The 20884-nt window shown below is 37.6% G+C and overlaps 4 protein-coding genes across 4 annotated transcripts in view; 2 read left to right on the forward strand and 2 right to left on the reverse strand.

The window, feature by feature from the left end:
* LOC107586982 (spindle assembly abnormal protein 6 homolog) overlaps positions 1–3384 on the reverse strand; it is a 5716-nt gene extending 2332 nt beyond the window's left edge. The window contains exons 1-9 of the mRNA XM_016274564.1: positions 3032–3384; positions 2810–2870; positions 2648–2727; positions 2425–2529; positions 2179–2350; positions 1991–2068; positions 1787–1909; positions 1034–1228; positions 803–892 (exon numbers count right to left, since the gene is read on the reverse strand). Of these exons, the coding sequence (XP_016130050.1) occupies positions 803–892; positions 1034–1228; positions 1787–1909; positions 1991–2068; positions 2179–2350; positions 2425–2529; positions 2648–2727; positions 2810–2870; positions 3032–3096 (969 nt within the window). The 5' untranslated portion in view covers positions 3097–3384. The remainder of the gene's footprint in view (positions 1–802; positions 893–1033; positions 1229–1786; positions 1910–1990; positions 2069–2178; positions 2351–2424; positions 2530–2647; positions 2728–2809; positions 2871–3031) is intronic.
* A 21-nt stretch (positions 3385–3405) lies between these two features.
* LOC107586931 (U6 snRNA-associated Sm-like protein LSm7) lies at positions 3406–5192 on the forward strand. Its single transcript, XM_016274495.1, has 4 exons — positions 3406–3484; positions 3728–3818; positions 3930–4001; positions 4211–5192. The coding sequence occupies exons 1-4, from the start codon at positions 3479–3481 to the stop codon at positions 4351–4353; spliced, it is 312 nt and encodes a 103-aa protein (XP_016129981.1). The 5' UTR covers positions 3406–3478; the 3' UTR covers positions 4354–5192.
* Positions 5193–8137: 2945 nt separating this feature from the next.
* Positions 8138–13107, forward strand: LOC107586983 (transmembrane protease serine 9-like; the record flags this gene model as incomplete). Its single annotated transcript, XM_016274565.1, has 9 exons — positions 8138–8249; positions 8819–8984; positions 9069–9343; positions 9549–9691; positions 9764–10151; positions 11541–11709; positions 11812–12077; positions 12449–12588; positions 12912–13107. Coding segments are annotated over 9 exons (1821 nt in total), but the record flags the coding sequence as incomplete, so codon positions are not given.
* A 4648-nt stretch (positions 13108–17755) lies between these two features.
* On the reverse strand, positions 17756–20010 carry LOC107587003 (mitochondrial import inner membrane translocase subunit Tim13). The gene is made up of 3 exons (XM_016274593.1): positions 19801–20010; positions 18804–18872; positions 17756–18722 (listed from the first exon to the last, which is right to left on the reverse strand). The coding sequence occupies exons 1-3, from the start codon at positions 19918–19920 to the stop codon at positions 18624–18626; spliced, it is 288 nt and encodes a 95-aa protein (XP_016130079.1). The 5' UTR covers positions 19921–20010; the 3' UTR covers positions 17756–18623.
* Between the last annotated feature and the right edge of the window lie 874 nt (positions 20011–20884).

Below are 20884 nucleotides of genomic sequence, written 5' to 3' on the forward strand. Positions count from 1 at the left end.
ATTTAAACTTTGTGTCATTTATTTTATTTTATTTTTTTACATCAAAGTGTATGCCGTGCCTCCAAGCGTTCTTACTCGTTTTGCTAATAAACGTTCTACGTTTCTTATTTATTTGGTTATATATTATACATGTTTACTTGTTTCATTTTTTGTATACCTATTTAAACTATGTAAGTTATTTGTTATTTTATATTAGGCATAGCCTGCCCTATAGCATAGTGTATTTTTATTTGTTTTGTTAATAAAAGTTCTATGTTTCATATATAGGCTAAAGTGAGTTTTATGTTGTATTTTGTTGTTGCATTCAAGCAATTGACGCCTAACTGCTGCTAAATTCGGACAGTTATTTGTTTTGTTAATAAAAGTCCTGTTTTATATATAGGCTAAAGTGAGTTTCACGTCGTATTTTGTTTTTGCATTCAAGCAATTGATGCCGAACTGCCGCTAATTCGAAAGTGAAAGTAAAATGTGCACAGCACTTTTAAGCTATTTAAAAGTGAAGGAAAGTGAGGAAAAGAGGGCAAATTCAAACGAACTAAAAACTAACAATTGCTTTACGCCGAATTGCCGCTATTTGAACGTGAAAGTAAAATGTGCACGCAGATTTTACAAGTTATTTAAAAGCGAAGGAAAGCGAGGAAAAGAGGGAACGCCCCTGCCCCCACGGTGATACCGGTATAACCGGTGTTGTCACACGTCGATTAACCGGTGGGAAAATTTCCTCACCGTCACAACCCTATCTGTGAGACGCATTCATCTGGACTTAAAATAGAAATGATTTTCTTTTAAAATCGACGCAAACCTTGATGAGCTCCTCTGACAGGGATTGTACTGCGGTCTCCAGCTTGCTGATTTGAACTTGCTTACTTTCAACATTTCCTTCAACAGAGTTCTAGCAAAGAAACTGAAAATTATAAACATAAAATGACATCCATTTCATATTTCATGCCCAAAAAAAAAATTTTTTTTTAATTACTATAAAAAAAGAATTACATTTCATTTATTTTTGCACAATGCTAATGAGAACCGTCACCTTCTGCTGCTGTGTGGCCTCCAGCACCTCTTTGGTCCGCAGCACGAGCTGCTCTTTATCTTTGATCTCCTGTTCTAAGACGGCCACTCGCGTCTGCAGCTGGTTGACCAGACGCTCTTTCTCGTGGCATTCGGCGTCAAGGGTGCTGTTCTCTCTCCTCAACGACAGAACCTGCTGCTCAGACCTCTGACACTCCTGGACAGAGACGCAAAGATAAAACATCAGACTTCCTCCTGAAATTTAAATAAATACATCAATTAAGAAAGAAAAATTAAATAGATAAATGAAAATATAAATAAAATAAATAGAAATTAGAAAAAATAATTAACAGAATACAATCAGAAACAAAAATAAATCAATTTAAATATAAAAAATACCTAAAGATAAAAATAACTAAATATAAACAAAAGAATAAACAAACAAAACAACAATAAAAAGAAAAACAAACAATAATAGATAATAAAATACATTAAGAAATAAGTTAAACTCGAAAAATAGACAAAAAAATAAAATAAAAATAAATTTAAATCAACTCAAATTCCAATATAAATATCTAAAGACAAAAAACAATAATACTACAGCTAAACTAAACTTAACTAAAACACAAGATAATAAAATAAATATAAAACAAGAAACAAAAAACTAACGAAAATATATAAAGATAAAAAATAAATACAACTAATAAATATGATTGATTGATTGCTATGATGAATTCAACACTGAAATGCCCATATCAGCCTATAGATGTTGGGTTACCTCGAGAGCTTTTTCACGCTCAGCTGTGAGATCTTGCATGTGTCTGCTGGACAGAGAGGTCGTTTGCGACGTCCATTCAGATCGCAGTTTGTCCAACTCTCGACTTTTCTCAGACAGGGTCTGGAGGATAAATAAGTGTATATAATAATAATAATAATAATAATAAGTTCACTTCGAAGAGGAATCTAGAATGTGGCTTACTTGCTGCGCATAATTTAGCCGTCTTGTCAGATCTTCCTCAGTCTTTCTCAACTTCTGTTCCAACTGCTGCTTTTCCTCCTGTAAAAACACCCAAAAAACAAAGACGCATTACAGATTCATTCATTAAAAACAAGCAGGATTACGACATACATATTCCATTTGTAGTCCAAGCCCGTGATGAGTTTCACCTTTACGGTGGACAGACAGGCGGCCAGATACTTCTTAATATCCGTATCAGATCCCGGCAGCAGTTTCAGAGAGAGATGCGTGAGGTGTTTAAAAGCGTTCGTCTCCACAATGTTAAGGTTTGAAGGACTGTGATCGAACGCTGATGAAGCCGACGTGAGCTGCAAGAGAAACCTGAACACAAACAGGCACAACCATTACGCATTAACAGGAGATATAAAAGCGATAAAATCGAGATAAACTCTCACCGTGGGTTTTCTTTGTCCTGTTCAAAGATGCACTGCTCAAGCAAGTCGATACATTTTTGTGGGAATGATGTGAAGTCTATTAAAAGCCCTTGTTGTACCTTTAAACTGTGAAGGAAAGCGAATATTGATTATTACATTGAAAACTGCACACCGAAGTAAAATAATTAAATTAAATATGAACCAATATTATATATATATATATATTAAAAAAAGATCACAATACCTCTGAAAATCTTCCTCTGATATGACAAGGTTGTATAAAAAGTAAAGATCAGTATCATCTGTCAGCCGTACAACCAAATCCTGTTAATAAAAATAAACTCAAAATACCCCAAAAACATGATTTAAATACATAACTAATGATGTATAAATGACCATTTCTCACCTTTCTATGGACAGGATTTGATGATGGCTGCAGTTCAATACTGATACGAATGAATGAACGTCTGTGATTAAAAAGGCACCATAAATAATCACATTTAGTCCCTTAAGAACCTCCAAAATCTAAATTCTATAACATACAAAACAATTAATGAATTAGCAAACCCAAAACACACATTTAGGTCATATCTATGTTTAAAACGCATACATATACACTCGGGTTTACCTCTCATCGGTATCTCTATTCTTCACAAGCACCTGTAACCTCTTGTTAAAAAGTAATTCCGTCATTTCGAGGTCATATAATAACCCCCAAAGCGATTTTAATCATAAAAATCGCGGTTTATTCGTGTTTTTACGCTGGTGAATGAATCAATCGCTGGTTTGTTTTCTCGCGCTTCGCTCCCGGTGTTTGTCCGTTTCTCACCGGATGTGCCGAGGGCCTCAACCGAATCCCGCATATGATCTTATCTCAGCATGTTTATGTTTTTTTACGATATTAGAAATTAAATACAAAACTTTCCGATTGTGTTTCATCGCTATCTGTGGGTATTTAAAGATGATAAAATTAAACCTATCTTCTGTCAAGGTTCACCGGCGCGTGTTGTGATTGGTCGAGAGGCAGGCGTCAAGCGTCAACGCAGAGTGGGCGGGGCGTACAGGGGTTTTGAACATGGCGGTGAGTAGCGCAAACGTTTCCTCACCGTTCACTTTATAAACGCTTCTATGGGCGCGTGGCGTTTACAAACAAACACACACATGTCTTGTGGGCTCTTAAAGTTGAATTTTACACACTAGAGCCAGCTGGTTATTGTAAATGTGATGTATTGTGTTGTGTATTATTGCGCTAAGCTACATGGTCTGCTATTATGTTATACAGGCCTGTAATATTTGATATATAGTCCGTGGTCTTGATTTGCAGGATAAAGATAAGAAAAAGAAGGAGAGTATTTTTGATTTGTCGAAATACATCGACAAACATATCAGAGTAAAGTTCCAAGGAGGTCGTGAAGGTGAGACAAGTTGCTTTATGAGATAAATTAGGGGTTTAAATAATATAATGACATTATATTGTGCTTAATTAAGTTACGTTGAATTTAACATTCATTGTTTGCTATTTTCAGCAAGTGGGGTCTTAAAAGGCTTCGACCCGCTGTTGAATCTTGTGTTGGATGGCACCATTGAATACATGCGAGGTCAAATCTCCAGACTGATTGTGACAAATAATAAAAAAGATATTTTATTTTGATACATTTTTAGCTATATTTATTTTAATTGTTTATATTTTTATTCTAATCAAACTGTTAATAAGGTTTATTTATTTTAATACTTTTATATATATATATATATTTTTTTTACATTTTAATCATTATGCATGATTCCTGATCACACCCTTTTTACGCAGATCCTGATGATCAGTATAAACTGACTGAAGACACCAGGCAGCTCGGTCTGGTTGTATGTCGAGGGACGTCCGTCGTGCTGATCTGTCCACAGGACGGGATGGAGGCCATTCCGAACCCTTTCATTCAACAGCAAGATGGATAACATTATGCCTTTTTTTCTTGCATTGTATAGATGTCTGGTGAAGAAAATAGATGGTTTTTGTTAGGTCTGAAATCATGAAAAATACATTTTGTATTTAGACTCAGGATACGTGGTTTCGGTTGGTTTTGTTTCTGTGGTTTATGAAACTCTCTTTTTGTGTGTGTTGATTATGGTTTGAATTATAAGGCTTGCTTTCTGTTCATGAAAATGGGTGCGTGATGTTACCCTAGTTCTTTCAGTGTTGTTTTAGATTTAGACATTAATAAACATCTGGGATGTAACCATTTCTAAATTAAGCAAAAACAAAGATTATGCCTGTACCTCAAGGGTGGATCCCACAGGATTACCTTCTCGGAAGGCTTTTGTACACACACAAACAGTTGAACGTTCGGCAAGCTTTCAGTGAACATCTTTGTATAATCTAAATGGAAACTGTATTTTGAAGGTCTTCGGTTCTGAGACACCTTGAGAAAACATTTGTGTTTACCTTTGTGGTGTCGTCTCCTCTGTTTTACACTCGCAAAACTAATTCCTAAGATTAAAGACTCAGTTGTGGACCCTTCCCTATTTGGGAGAATGTTTTTCTTAAGAACATGCATACACTTTATTACACTTGCTTACTAGTGGATCCTCTGCGGTGAATGGGTGCCGTCAGAAAGACAGTCCAAACAGCTGATAAAAACATCACAATAATCTGCAAGACTCCAGTCTTATAGAGTGAAAAAACAAATCCATCATTAAGGTGTTTTAACGTTACTTCTGGCGAAAACATGAGTCTAATCATAATGACTCTTCCTCCAGTGAAAAAGTGCATCTCCTGTTGTCTTTTCACATCAAAATCCACAAACATTTGTTTAGAACAGTTTCGGATTGTTTTTACTTGTAAAATGTGATCATTCTGTGCATATTTCTCTCCTGATTCAGATGAGATGGAGAAAGCAATATTATGGATAAAGAACTTGTACTTTAGCCAGAAGCAATGGTTTGAAGTTAAAAATGTCTTGATGGATTTGTTTCTTACAAACATGCAGCTTTTCACTTCACAAGATATTAACTGATGGACTGGAGTTGTATGGATTATTGTGATGTTTTTATCAGCTGTTTGGACTCTCATTCTGACGGCACCCATTCCCTGCAGAGGATCCACTGGTGAGCAAGTCACATTTCTCTAAATCTCATAAAGAAACAAACCCATCTACATCTTGGATGGCCTGAGGGTGAGTACATTTTCAGAAAATTTTCTTTTTTGAGTAAACAGTTTCTTTAAAGCATAACAGAAGAACTACTCTCACATACACTCAAATCATGTTTTTCTATAACCTTCACTAAAAGCTTGGAAACAAAGGGTTTTCCACCAAGAAGAGAGCTTTTTTGATGGATATCAGATTAGCCATTCATGCTTCTTAGCACAGCCACAAAGACCTGCTTTAAACTTTTTCTGGATTGACTTTAAGTGGGAAACGGCATGTACATCAATATACTAGTGAGATCCAGTATAGTTTCCACTCTGATATTTAATGCAATACGTGTGTGGTAATTGAGATTTGTTGGTCCCTCCATTTGTGATGGCAGTTTTCTAGCAGTTATGAATGAAAGGCTCAGTGTGTCTTGCCTCGCTGGTGCTCTTTTGAACAGCAGGACTTTCCAGATTTTATCAGTGTGCACTGGCACCCAAGTCTGGGCTTTATTGGGTAACACAGTTATAGTGGTTCAGGGTCTGTTAACTGATGGTTAACTTTAGAGGGGTCTGTAAGAGGAGCTGCTGTATGAAGCCACGCCAACTCTTAATACTTATCCAGGTCAGTAGAAGTCTGAGGCGCGGTGGGCTAGTGTGGCAAGTTGCATTTCATGTATTTCATTTTGCACAGTAGAGATTAAACCTATGAGGTTAAAAAAAGAGAAAAAATAGGAAATAATGAGGTTAAAAAAGTCATAATAAAAATTAATATATAAATAAAAAATAACATTTGACAAACAGATTTATCAGCTAAAATAGCCTACATTCTACAAGCATGAAACATGGGAAAACATCAATGCATAATAAAGTATATATATATATATATATATAAGAAACAAAGATTAAAAAAAATATATAAACTGTAAAAAATCTAAATAAAAATGAACAGATATAAACTATAATAAACACTCAGAAGTAGATTTGTTAGATAGAATACATTTTACGAACTAAAAGATATAAAATAAAACAGAATAAGTAATATAAAAAGATACAAATAAGGACTTAAACAGAGAAGAGAAAATGACACGAAGCGTTTGATAGATAGATAGATAGATAGATAGATAGATAGATAGATAGATAGATAGATAGATAGATAGATAGATAGATAGATAGCCAGACAGACAGAGAGACAGACAGACAATAGATAGATAGATAGACAGACAGACAGACAGACAGACAGATAGATAGACAGACAGACAGACGATAGATAGATAGACAGACAAACAGACAATAGATAGATAGACAAATTTAAAACTATTTGAAGTATAAGCTTCTGGGTTTGTTTTGGATTCCCCCCCATTTAACCCCTCCTAAGAACAGCAACTATTATTTCTCTAAATCTCTTAGAAGTCTTAAAGTAATATTGTGAGAAATATTTGAGGATTTTATTATAAAAACAACAGTTTTATGTGGACAACGCAGCACCGGCCAATCAAACACGAGATCCCGCCCTCACCTGTGTGAAGCCCCGCCCACTGGCAAGCCTACCGCATAACAGTGCTGTGTTCTATATAGTCTCCAAACGTATCTTGAGGTTTATTCGGACGTCAACGTAAAGATCAGATGCCTCAGTGACCAGATGCTGTCTGAAACGGTGAGTAACAATCTATTCAACACTACGTAACTAGTTATTGGTGCGTGAACTATGCCAGAAGTTATTACACACGGTCAGTTTTAATACTCTGCATTACTTTGTATCGAGTTCCTCAGAATAGTATTTTTTTTAACTGCATAGTCACGTAAAATATCTATTTTTATTATGTTAGAAACGAAAATATTATTGTATTGCATTATGTAATTGGTCGAATTGTGATTGCAATTTATTATAGCTATTTTATATTTCACACTATTTTTTTTTCATGCATGCATGCACATAATTTTGCAATTTAGGTTTTAAATGGCATATATAGTGAGCATACTCCTGTTTTTAGCATGCATTTTTGTAGTTGTTGTGACCTGAAATAATAAGTATTTAATTATTCTATATCATATTTTTCTTTAATTTCTAATATTTTATCCATTTGATTATATTCTAGATTAATTGGAGTATATTGTATTGTTTTCTCAAGCTGTATGTCAAAACCTGCCTTTTTATTTGATACTGTTGCATTGTTGTTGGCAAGCATGCAAATAATAGTTTTAATTGGCATTTATCATCTGTTTGACGTCGATATATGTAATGAGAGAGTTGTTGTGGCATTTACAACCCTGAAGTGAAAAGTAACTATATCAATATATTCTGGAACAGCAAGTTTCATATTTCTGTGTTATAACATTTCCGACTCGACAGAGGTTTGGTTTGGCTTCTCGGAACCACTCCTAGTATTGTCTCATTCTATGGTTGGTGAACTAATACTTTGGCATCCCACAAGATGATTTTCAATGTCGGCACCCAAGGTAGTTGCTAATGCTTTTGAGCTCTTAAAAACCCAATCCTGTTTTTACCTGGTCATCTGTCTGTACTTCTTACCTCCATGTGCTCTTGTGTTTTACAGTTTGGATGTCCAGGTTGTGTTGCAGGTCTTTGTATAGACTGAAATGGAGAAGAAAGACTTGAATAAGTGGCCCGAGGGTGATCCACGCGAGTGCGTCACAAAAACAAATCCAGAATGTGACTCTATAACCGACTGTGTTGATGGTTCAGATGAAACATCTTGCTGTAAGTGTCACCATCTTGCTGTTATGCTAACACTTGAACTAGCTGTTAGTTTCCTTTCTGTAAGTTTAAGAACTTTTTTTGCTAAAATTTGACATTTTAGTATCAAAATAGTTTAAAGGAGTGGAACATGTATTTATAGTTGTGCTTGTTAAGGCAAACATCTCAATCACCAAGGGTTAGTCATTTGAACAAACCACAAATCATTAAATGTACATAATATTGGTACACATTTGAATATGTCAAATTGTGCAGCATAATGAGACAATGTGTGCTGCTATTAGTCTTCTATGGATTTCCACCCAATAGACAGCAATACTGGCAAAAAAATCAATAGACTTCAATTTAAGATGTACACAAGCTATATCTAGGGACAAGAATTGCACAGAGACCAGAAGCCACCTAAAAACCAACCAGGACAACCTAGAAATCACCTAGAATACCATTGGAAATACATAGAAACATGTTAAAGGCACTACAAACACGTTAGCAACCAAAGAACCATATAATTGTAGTGGCTAGTTCTAGCTTAATTTATGTTCTTTGATTGTTAACCACTGTTTCTCTTATAGCCTGTGGAACACGTCCAGCCATGGCCAACCGTGTTGTGGGTGGTGAAAATGGCCGTCACGGGGAGCTACCCTGGCAGGTCAGTCTGAGACTACGTGGCCGTCATACCTGTGGTGCATCCATCATCAACAATCATTGGCTCGTCAGCGCTGCCCATTGTTTTGAAACGTGAGGAATCGTTCTTGTAGAATCTTCATCAGCCCCTCACTAGACACCAATGTATATCTAAATATGTCTTCTTATATACCAAAGAGAAAACAACCCAAAAGATTGGACGGCTCTTGTGGGAGCCAATCTAGTCAGTGGGGAGGAGGGCGAAGCCACCATAATAAACATCAAGTCCCTGGTTGTCTCTCCGAGATACGATCCCATGACCACTGACAGTGATGTGACCGTGCTGGAGTTGGAAACACCATTGACGTTCAGCTCTTATGTTCAGCCAGTCTGTATCCCATCATCCTCTCATATTTTCAGTCCTGGGCAGAACTGCATCGTCTCTGGCTGGGGAACTCTTAATCAGTACACAAGTGAGTAAGTTTGATGTTGCGGAAAGCATCTGAATATACTTTTGCTTGAATTTGTTGAGTTTAACTTAGATGTACTTGGTCACTTACTTTCGCATCTTAGATGCGAGTTCTTAGTCTTAATAAGATTCCGTGAAGACCAGTGGTTTTGCCACAAGTCAAAAGCCTGGCTACTTTTTTGAGGCTACACCTCTTTGTGCCCGAGCAGGTGAGGTGCCTTCAACATTACAGAAGGCAATTGTGAAGATAATTGACTCGAAAGTTTGCAACAAGTCAACTGTATACAGAGGTGCACTTACCCAAAATATGATGTGTGCTGGATTTCTTCAAGGGAAGGTGGACTCTTGTCAGGTAAGGGTGCTTGATTTAAAAGTGTTTCAAAATTAATTATTAAATTGCTTTAAATGTGTTTTTGTCCTTCAGGGAGATTCCGGAGGCCCTCTGGTATGTGAGGTGTCCCCTGGACGCTTTTTCCTGGCTGGCGTGGTGAGCTGGGGAGTGGGATGCGCACAGATCAACAAGCCTGGAGTCTATTCCCGCGTTACCAAGCTCCGCAACTGGATTCTGGGCTACACCAATACTGCACCAACAATCCAAGTCGCCCCCACTGTCCCTAGCGTCACAACCACTACAGTTCACATTGCTAAAGTTATGAGCCTATCCTCTGAGCAAGTCAGTAATGATTATTACCCTGCTACTGGGAACTGCAGTGGTAATTATAACTGTGGCGGAGACATGTGCATCAGCAAGACAAACCCAGAGTGTGACAGAGTCGCTGACTGCCCCAATGAGGCTGACGAGAAAAACTGTGGTAAATAATCTCTATCCATAATCTCAATCTCTAGAATGCCCAATCCTGCTTCTGAAGATCTACCTTACTGGAAAGTTTAGCTCCAAACCTAATCAAGTACTTAATTATTACAAAGAAGTTTGTTGGAGCAGGGTTGGAACTGAACTTTGCAGACAGGTACCAGAGCTGATCCTAGGATTGGGCACCCCTGCTCTACAACATTTACTCTGGTTTGCACTCTCTTTAATGAAATGTTAACTATCTAGAGTAGACCTTCGTCAGGGTAGGTGCCATATTTAAAGGGGTCATTAACTACCTTTGTTTTTTTATGTTGTACTGTTCTCTGAGGTCCACTTATAATGTTATTAAAATGTTTACATCAAAAAACATAATTCAGAAGTAATAGGCAATATTCTATCCTGTTTTTAACCCCCCTCATCAGAACGCTCTGTTTGAATAGGTTTGGCGGAGTGTAGACTCAGAAGTAAACGCCCACTGCTGTGACTGGCTAATAGTTGTATTATGTTTGACAGCCTACATCCTTCATAGATGGACACTGCTGTGATTTAGATTAAAAACGCATAAATATTCAGTACATATCAAACACTCTGTAATAATAGACAAAGAAATAGTGACCACATAATAAAAACAGTTTCTCACACTTGAGTCTTGCGACATTATAGTCGGATGCAATATAGTCGGGACATCATCGTCTTTTAGTTTAAATCTTTCTGAAAATCCTGCATCAAATTGTGCCTTGTTTGCAAATTAATCCATGGTAAAATGAAGTGAACAAAGGACCAAGTTCCTACTGACGCGGTCTGAAACTTAAAAAAGTTCATAAATGCACAATTTGGTGGATGGGGTTAAATAGGCAGTAATGTAGAAGCAGGTGTTGATCTTCTGAGAAGGTGGTGTTTAGCCACACTATTACATCATAAAGTGGCAAATTCCACAACCTGTCGTTTTGGCAGATTGGCTTCAATGTAAGCTGTTTTTAGACTAATGAGAAAGTTTTGAGTCCTGAAACTTACAGAACTTTTTAATAGCACGATGACCTCTTATATGTCAAAAGATCAAGGGAATTTTGATTTCTCAGTTCATGACCCCTTTAAATTTAGATGAAAGAAATAAGGGTAGAGATACAGTCTGTTCGAAACGTTGTACTCACCAATTTTCACAACCCAGAGTTCTTTAGTGCACTGTAAGTTTTTTCGGAATAGCATATTTTCAACATTGTGTCAGCTGATTGACACCAAGTTGCACAACTGTACAACCCATTGAACAGATTGCACATGCATCCCTCACAGCCTTATGGGTGTAAATGTAAATATGGTATATACCCTGACTAAGGGCGCATTGAACTAGCTTTAGGAATAAGAATAAAAGAGTCACCTGATTACTTTGTAGACTGTGGGAATCGTCCAGCTATGGGCCAGGAGAGGATTATTGGTGGTGTCACTGCCCATAGAGGTGAATGGCCATGGGTGGGCAGTCTGCAGTACCAACGCACTCACCGCTGTGGAGCTACGCTTATCCACTGCAAATGGCTCCTGACTGCAGCTCACTGCTTCAGAGGGTAGTGTACCTTTGATTGACATCTACCCAACATGCTCTACTTTCAGATCTGGACAGAGGTGAACAGGGAAGATTTAGTGTTTTATTTTGTTTTCGTTAATAGTGACCTGAACCCTGGCAGCTGGACAGTAAGTCTTGGCTCGGTCATTTGGTCTGGAGTGGGTGCTCTGGTGATTCCAGTACAAAGGATCATCCATCATCCTGCTTTCAATGGCAGCATCATGGACTTCGATGTGGCCCTGGTGGAACTCTCCATCCCCGTCCCAAAGTCCTACACCATCCAGACTGTGTGTTTGCCTTCTCCCTGGCATAGCTTCATCAAAAATATGGAATGCTACATCATTGGATGGGGCGCTATGAGGGAGGATGGTAAGTATGGGGTTGGTCAAGGTGACCAAGACAAAACCTAACACTAGTAGTTTATGATATCATTTTCACCCTACACGTTTTGGTGCAGACCTAGGTTTGAGTGACCTTAATGTGTGGCTAATGCTGAAGCTGTCTTCCAAACTAGAGTGTTCACCAAGTGTTCACCATCTGTTTGAAAAAGAGAATTCGATTCACATTAGTCGTCATACATTTAGTAATGGATGTAAAAACAAACCAAACATGAAATGTTATATGCCAGAGATTTCTCTCATTCCTCTACTTTATGCAAATATCGCACGAAAAACGCATGGGCAACAACCAATCGCCATTAAAAGATGATAAAATGCAAGCAGTATGTAAACAGTTTTCAGAGGCATGCTCTGCCCTAAATTTGACAAAAGCACAGGTTAATGTCATTGATAAGTTGGACTGCCAGCAAGCTTACGGTGCTGAACTTAGCAACAACATGATGTGTGCTGGCTCTATGGAAGGAGACAAGGACACATGTCTGGTGAGTTTCTGGTCCAAAATTTGTTTCCAATATTAAAGAGTTCTGAACTCTACTATTCAAAATAGTGAGGAGTTGCACATTCTTCTCTTTGTAGGAGAAATCTGATTCACTTTTTCTGAAGCACCATTGCACTTACCCAATGATACTTAATGCTCTAAAAGTCTTTTTTTACCACTTAAAACATCCACCATGCCTCTTAAGCTGATTACGTAACCCAGCCCAATGTAACCCAACCATATCCTTGAGTTTTCAGCAGACTTCTGTAAATGTCATACCTTCCATAAAAACACTAATGAATTCAGTGGTCTTGTCTTTGTCTGCAGGGAGACTCAGGGGGCCCTCTGGTGTGCCGCGAACCCCAGGGCCGGTGGTTTCTGGCTGGGGTGACCAGCTGGGGTCACGGCTGTGGTCGACTTGGCTTCCCAGGAGTTTACATGCAGGTCACGGCTGTCAGAGAATGGATATCTATATACCTCCCTTTTTAAAAATATCCTCCACCATCTTTCTCACAAGTGACGTGCAGTCATACCTCTCAAATGAAATGAATAGGGGTGTAACGGTTCACAAAATTTATGTTTCGGTTCAATATAACAGAGTGGTGTCACAGTTCGGTACGTTTTCGATACAGCAAAAAGAAACAAATTGCCAGAGAAATTTCCTTCATTTTTACAAATTTTATATGACGATTTGTTACGGTGATTTGTTTTGCCCTGTTTGAATCAGTTGGAAATGCCTGCCTAAATGCTGCGGGGATAGTTTGTAGAGTGTGTATCTCCTTAATTCGTCTATTTCCATAATTTCGATATTGACAGGAACCATATTTAAAAAAAAAAAAGCCTCAGAAAAACTGCCAAGAATGCCCACAACAGATGTCTGTACCTACAAACCTCAGAAAAATGTATTTGCCAAGCCTATGAAACCTCCTTCTATAAAACTATATAATATTTTAGAAAAAAAAACTGCACAAATAAATTAATGTTCACCTTTTATTTGTATTTAGCCTTCATACAAACAAAAATTTTTTACTAGCCATATTGCAACGAACGAGCTAGTCCAGACTATGCCTGACTGGAGCAGTGCGTTTTTCTTTGAGGGCTGTTACGTCATTGAACGCAGTGGCACTGAGAACATTGTATTTCACACACTTTAAGCTCTTTTATTTTCCAAATGTAATAGGATTAGTACAACGAATCGTTCGGTTTGTAATGCGTACTGAACCGAAACCCTCGTACTGAACGGTTCAGTACAAATACGTGTATTGTTACACCCCTAGAAATGAATGCATGAAACTCTAATGGACAACTTTACCAACTGGTTCATACTGTACTGTCGAAATATTTATTTTTGGTATTTATTACCAATGCAATCTGGAGTATGAAGCAGTAGCCCTTGATGTGCTATAGCCATTGAGGCCCCCACTGAATCTGCAGACTTTTTTTATTGTAATGATTTTGAAGGAATAATCAGTGGAGATGCTCCTAATTAGTTAGGATGCAGATTCCATGTGGCCCTGAGTGTAACCAACATGACTTAAAAATAATGATAATTTTGAAGTGGTTTTCACTTTAGGTGTAAGATAATAAAAATCGCTTGCCCGAAATTTGATAAATTCCAATTTCAAGAGACAAATATAACCAGCAGGATTTATATTTCTCTAACACAAAATGGACTTTACAACAAAATATAGGTAATTTGTTTTTACTTGGTTGATGCGGAAAGAAGGATTAAGGAAGATTAAAGGGTTACTCCACCCCAAAATGAAAATGTTGTCATTAATCACTTACCCTCATGTCGTTCCAAACCCCTAAAAGCTTTGTTCCAGGAGTTTACATGCAGGTCACGGCTGTCAGAGAATGGATATCTATATACCTCCCTTTTTAAAAATATCCTCCACCATCTTTCTCACAAGTGACGTGCAGTCATACCTCTCAAATGAAATGAATAGGGGTGTAACGGTTCACAAAATTTATGTTTCGGTTCAATATAACAGAGTGGTGTCACAGTTCGGTACGTTTTCGATACAGCAAAAAGAAACAAATTGCCAGAGAAATTTCCTTCATTTTTACAAATTTTATATGACGATTTGTTACGGTGATTTGTTTTGCCCTGTTTGAATCAGTTGGAAATGCCTGCCTAAATGCTGCGGGGATAGTTTGTAGAGTGTGTATCTCCTTGTTTTCGTCTATTTCCATAATTTCGATATTGACAGGAACCATATTTAAAAAAAAAAAAGCCTCAGAAAAACTGCCAAGAATGCCCACAACAGATGCCTGTACCTACAAACCTCAGAAAAATGTATTTGCCAAGCCTATGAAACCTCCTTCTATAAAACTATATAATATTTTAGAAAAAAAAACTGCACAAATAAATTAATGTTCACCTTTTATTTGTATTTAGCCTTCATACAAACAAAAATTTTTTACTAGCCATATTGCAACGAACGAGCTAGTCCAGACTATGCCTGACTGGAGCAGTGCGTTTTTCTTTGAGGGCTGTTACGTCATTGAACGCAGTGGCACTGAGAACATTGTATTTCACACACTTTAAGCTCTTTTATTTTCCAAATGTAATAGGATTAGTACAACGAATCGTTCGGTTTGTAATGCGTACTGAACCGAAACCCTCGTACTGAACGGTTCAGTACAAATACGTGTATTGTTACACCCCTAGAAATGAATGCATGAAACTCTAATGGACAACTTTACCAACTGGTTCATACTGTACTGTCGAAATATTTATTTTTGGTATTTATTACCAATGCAATCTGGAGTATGAAGCAGTAGCCCTTGATGTGCTATAGCCATTGAGGCCCCCACTGAATCTGCAGACTTTTTTTATTGTAATGATTTTGAAGGAATAATCAGTGGAGATGCTCCTAATTAGTTAGGATGCAGATTCCATGTGGCCCTGAGTGTAACCAACATGACTTAAAAATAATGATAATTTTGAAGTGGTTTTCACTTTAGGTGTAAGATAATAAAAATCGCTTGCCCGAAATTTGATAAATTCCAATTTCAAGAGACAAATATAACCAGCAGGATTTATATTTCTCTAACACAAAATGGACTTTACAACAAAATATAGGTAATTTGTTTTTACTTGGTTGATGCGGAAAGAAGGATTAAGGAAGATTAAAGGGTTACTCCACCCCAAAATGAAAATGTTGTCATTAATCACTTACCCTCATGTCGTTCCAAACCCCTAAAAGCTTTGTTCGTCTTCGGAACACAATTTAAGATATTTTGGATGAAAACCGGGAGGCTTGTGACTGTCCCATTGACTGCCAAGTAAATTACACTGTCAAGACCCAGAAAAGTATGAACGACATCGTCAAAATAGTCCATCTGCCATCTGTGGTTCAACCGTAACGTTATGTAGCGACAAGAATACTGTTTGTACGTGAAGAATACAAAAATAACGACTTTATTCAACAATTCGTCTCCTCTGTGTCTCTCCGCATCACCGTAGCACCATTTTGGAGAATATCCGCTGAACGCAAACTGCGTACACTATTCTGTGTCAGCCGCGACACAAGGATACGTTTTCTACGTGTATTTACGCTTTGATTTGAACGAAAACAGCGCATCCGTGCAGCGTACAAAAAGTATTATCATTGCTTCATAACGTTACGGTTGAACCACTGATGGCAGATGGACTATTCTGATGATGTCTTTCATATTTTTCTAGACCTTGACAGTGTAATTTACTTGGCAGTCAATGGGACAGTCACAAGCCTCCCGGTTTTCATCCAAAATGGAATGACATGGGGGTAAGTGATTAATGACAAAATGTTCATTTTGGGGTAAAGTAACCCTTTAAGGAAAGAAACATTGTATATTACGATGGAAACCTCAATATAAATGTTTATGCCATTAAGGCCCTGTCACAGATGGAACACTTCATGTGCACTTGCGGTCTTACAATGGCCGCCGCGTGCGTGTGTCTTAAAGGGTTAGTTCACCCAAAAATAAAAATTAGGCTGTGTTTTACTCACCCCCGATGCATCCTAGGTGTATATGACTTTCTTCTTTCAGACGAATCCAGTCGGAGTTATAGACAATTTTTTATTTGATCTTTCAAGCTCTATCGTTGTACTCACGGGTGTTGTCCTTCTGTCCAAAAGACGTGAAATAAAAAGCACCCTTCCACAAAAAAAAAAAGTGTCTCACACGGCTCCGGGGGGGTGAACAAAGGCCTCCTGTAGCGAATCAATGCGTTTTTGTAAGAAAAATATCCATTCAAAACGTAATAATCACTTGAATCTAGCTTGCGCCAACAGTTGTACACGGAAGCAGCTCCGGGCTGATGACGTATGAGGTCAGCGTTGCTCATGCGCCGGTGAGTCTCGTGAAAACCAACGTTTGTTTACAGGATCAAAAGAAGCAAAGTTTCCTTACTTTAGCAAAGGAAAACAAGTCTCCTATTGGCTTATATCGAAATCCTCTGACATTCTTCTTTACAAATCCTCGTTTTGTACTTCTAATTAGTGACCGTTGTTTTGTTTCAATCTCTCTGCGTGCGTCACTTCTGAGCGGCGCATGCGCAAAGCTGACCTCACTTAATTCCCCCGAAACTGCTTCCATTTTACAACTGTTGGCGCAAGCTAGATTCAAGTGATTATTACGTTTTGAATGGATATTTTTCTTACGAAAACGCATCAATAAGTTACAGGAGGCCTTTGTTCACCCCCCGGAGCCGTGTGAGACACTTTTTTTTTTGTGGAAGGGTGCTTTTTATTTCACGTCTTTTGGGCAGAAGGAATGCAAGTCAGAACGGTTCTGAAGGGTGCTCGCGAGCTCCCCCTTTGCGCCCTCGATCCGCACTTCTGCCGAGCACGCACTGAGACGAGCTCCGCAGCAGACTTCTACCCGACAGTCAAAGTGGCATTACATCATGAAAGTGCAGACTCCGAGGAAGACCACGAGGGTTTAGGGTGCAATTTGGGACAGGGCCTAAACAAGATTCTTTTCAAACCGTTGCTCCACCATGACAATACTTGACCAGGCTATACAAGAAGACAGTTCAGAAATGCATGCTATAGCGCCCCCTGTGGCAATGCAGGGAATGCAACACGTACATTCATTTACTTTCTTAGTGCGTTTCAGGCCTAATTTGTACAAATGGTGCTACTTCTGTTAACCAATGAAAGAATAAACATCAATAAAAATGGACTAATTTGGTGTTATTTATTTGCATTTCATAAAAACAGTGACAATTACATAACATCTGTCTGGACATACCTTCGTGGAGTTTGTGTCTCTGTCCAAATCTTTCCAAGACTCGAAGCAATGGAAATGGGAAATTTTGACTTGTGTACACAAATTGAACTACAAATGCTTGCAGTTAAACAACCCTACTACTGTACTTATGAGACAAATGACACTTCAGGGTTGACAATTGCGTTTTTGTCAGTTTGTTCTTCAGATGTAAGTAAGAAGGACTGTTTGGCTGCTTCTGGTGAAGAAGCGACAATTATTGCAACAAAGGCACCCCTGAATTCTCCCCCCCTGGGAGAAGAACTAGGTTTGTAGAACAGAGTTGGTAAAGTGAGCCCTTCCCTCAGGGAATGGAGTAACATCCACCCAATGACAAAAGACAGACAGACGGTATGCTGAATTTTGATTGGCTGCTTGATAAATGGATAACAGCAAAAGGTGAAGAATCTGAATTTTAGCATTGTTTTTAAACATAGTGAAACCTCCGAACAGGAAAGTGGAGCTAAAATCCAGACCCATTCTTTTGTTATCCCAATTCCAGCCATCATTATAAGCATAAGAGTTGCTACTACAATTATCAATCCCTTAATCTGAATTTGTCAATTATTAAACAGCTATTTTATGTCTTATATAATCAGTTTAACACACAAAATGTAATGAAAAATGTCCATGTAGAGTCTAAATCCAACCACCTGGTTCCTTCTGTAGCCATCAGCTGTTGTTGTGTGGTAAGAGAGCCAAGTCTATACACCTGTCGTGTATTCAGAGACTAGACATCTCTACCTGAGGACTGAGGTAGTACCGACTGCCATCCGCACATCAAATACGTGCCCTTTCCCTCTGTAATCTGGAATTATATGCACGGGAGACCGTGTTCCATGCGTCCATATATCGGTCCATACACATGGCAATGCATTTCTGGGAAAAAACAAATGGGGAACAGATGGGTTTATATATAAAAATAAACATGGGTAACGACATAGGAAGTATCGCTCCCACCTGTTCAGAGTTGTCCAATGTGCTTCCTGGCTTGCCAATGCACTTCTTGAAGCATTTATCAGTCATTCTCTGCAATGTGGGACAAATTCTATTAGGAAGGCATGGAATAATTCTAGTTTGGTAGTACCATGTTACCTTTAGGTTCTAGTGATATCTTGAAGAACCTTGCAAAAACGCAATATGGCAATATCATACAGTTATAATTTTTGGTGTAGGATTTACTTTGAAACAATTCAGTCATAAATTGCTAATACATTTCACAAAATAATTACAAAGAAATGTGAAAAATGGAAGTAGAAACACTAAAAATGATGTTTTCTAGACAAATTTACTTCAAACTTGTTTTATTTACAACAAAATCATTATTTACAGTACAGTATAGTGATAGTATTACATAGTAGTATGACGGTACTTTATAATATTTTTATAACTATATGGTATTTGAAGGTTTTTGCAAGAACACCATACTATGGTACTACTATGGTATTTTTTTGTACATTTTGTTGGACATGTAACATGGTATTTTTGGACATACTTAGTAATACTGTAGTACCTAAATTATTGTATACAACCACTGTATCATGGTGCCACCACAGTACATTTTTAAAGCATACCATGGTATTTCAATACAACAGTAATTAAAATTCATCAAAAGTTCAAAAGCTGTTTTATCATATTTTAGAGACAAAATTAGAGAGAGAGAGAGAGAGAGAGAGAGAGAGAGAGAGAGAACGATGTACGATGATACAAGTTGAAAACACCAGGATAATACCATGTTATTTTTTGGTAAGTGTACACCGTGATGAACTGTTTTTAATGATAACCACCATGACATCTGCATGGTACTCCAAATATATTTACCATGCTAATACCATGGTGCATTTCTATTAATTTATTTAGCAATATACACAATAATAAAACTATTTAACACATGTTGCTCAAAAACAGACTTACAACAAAACACCATTTAGCATCTTAAGAGGTTAAAGTCACTTACCTGCAGCAGCTCTTGCGCGTTTGCAACAGCAATCTGAACTTTGACCTGCTCCATTATAGTGCCAGTGTCCATTTTACCAGACGAGGAGCCCGAAGAGAAATCTGAACCGAAACTGTCCATTTTACACACTTATAGACCCAATTACAGTGACACACTGGATTAAAGTCAGTGTCGCTTCGGCACATGTGATAACGGTGCCCTTGAGATGAACCGGAAGCGCTCTGGAAAACATCCTGACTGTTGACTTTTGGGATATGTAGTTTTTCATTACAGCACAATCAAAAAGCAGTAATAAAACTAAAATAATAAATTACGTGATGAATTTTAAGCTTAAAAAGTCCGCTTTTAAGGGAAGGTGCTATTAGCATAAATTCTGATTTTAAAAAGACGAATCACTTTTGATTTAAAACAGTGTTGCAATTTGAAAGAGCCAACAAAATTATATTAAAAGCATATGCTAAAATGCATATATATATATATATATTGTAAGACTGCAATATTTGCATTTGTTACAAATATCCATATACAAATATCCATATTGCTTTATTGCAATATGGATTCTGTCCAGTAGGTGCCGCTACATTCCAACAGATAAGTTATTGCGGTGGAGAAATTATTTTTCTTCCATTTTTTTTTTGGTTTTATTAGATATTTATAAAACAAGCAAAAAAAAAAAACATACATACATCTAAATAAATAATACAGTAAAAGGATATCATAACAATAAAATGAATAATTTCTAAACGTGCCTAAAGACAAAACAGGCAGTGGAAGTTAAAAGTATGATACCTGCTAGAAGGATTTCTTTAGGGAAGTCAGATATAATTGGTGTTAAAAACTGTGTAAACAGGGCACTGGGACAGTAACGGCTGTGTTTAAGCTCTAATAACTCTATTAGACATGAACACTGAATGTTGGCAGGGGGTCTGACAGTAATTAACAGTCATACAGTACAGCGAGTGTTCATTCATTCACAGTACAGTACACTGCTGTTGTTTGTACAACAACCACTTCGAGGGAGAAAGAAAGATGCAAAGAATAACATCATGCTTCTCCTGTCTTCATAATTGTGTTGGAAAGCAAA

This window comes from Sinocyclocheilus grahami, unplaced genomic scaffold (assembly GCF_001515645.1).
Source record: "Sinocyclocheilus grahami isolate Dianchi unplaced genomic scaffold, SAMN03320097.WGS_v1.1 scaffold87.1, whole genome shotgun sequence".
In the NCBI taxonomy this organism is placed as follows: domain Eukaryota; kingdom Metazoa; phylum Chordata; class Actinopteri; order Cypriniformes; family Cyprinidae; genus Sinocyclocheilus; species Sinocyclocheilus grahami.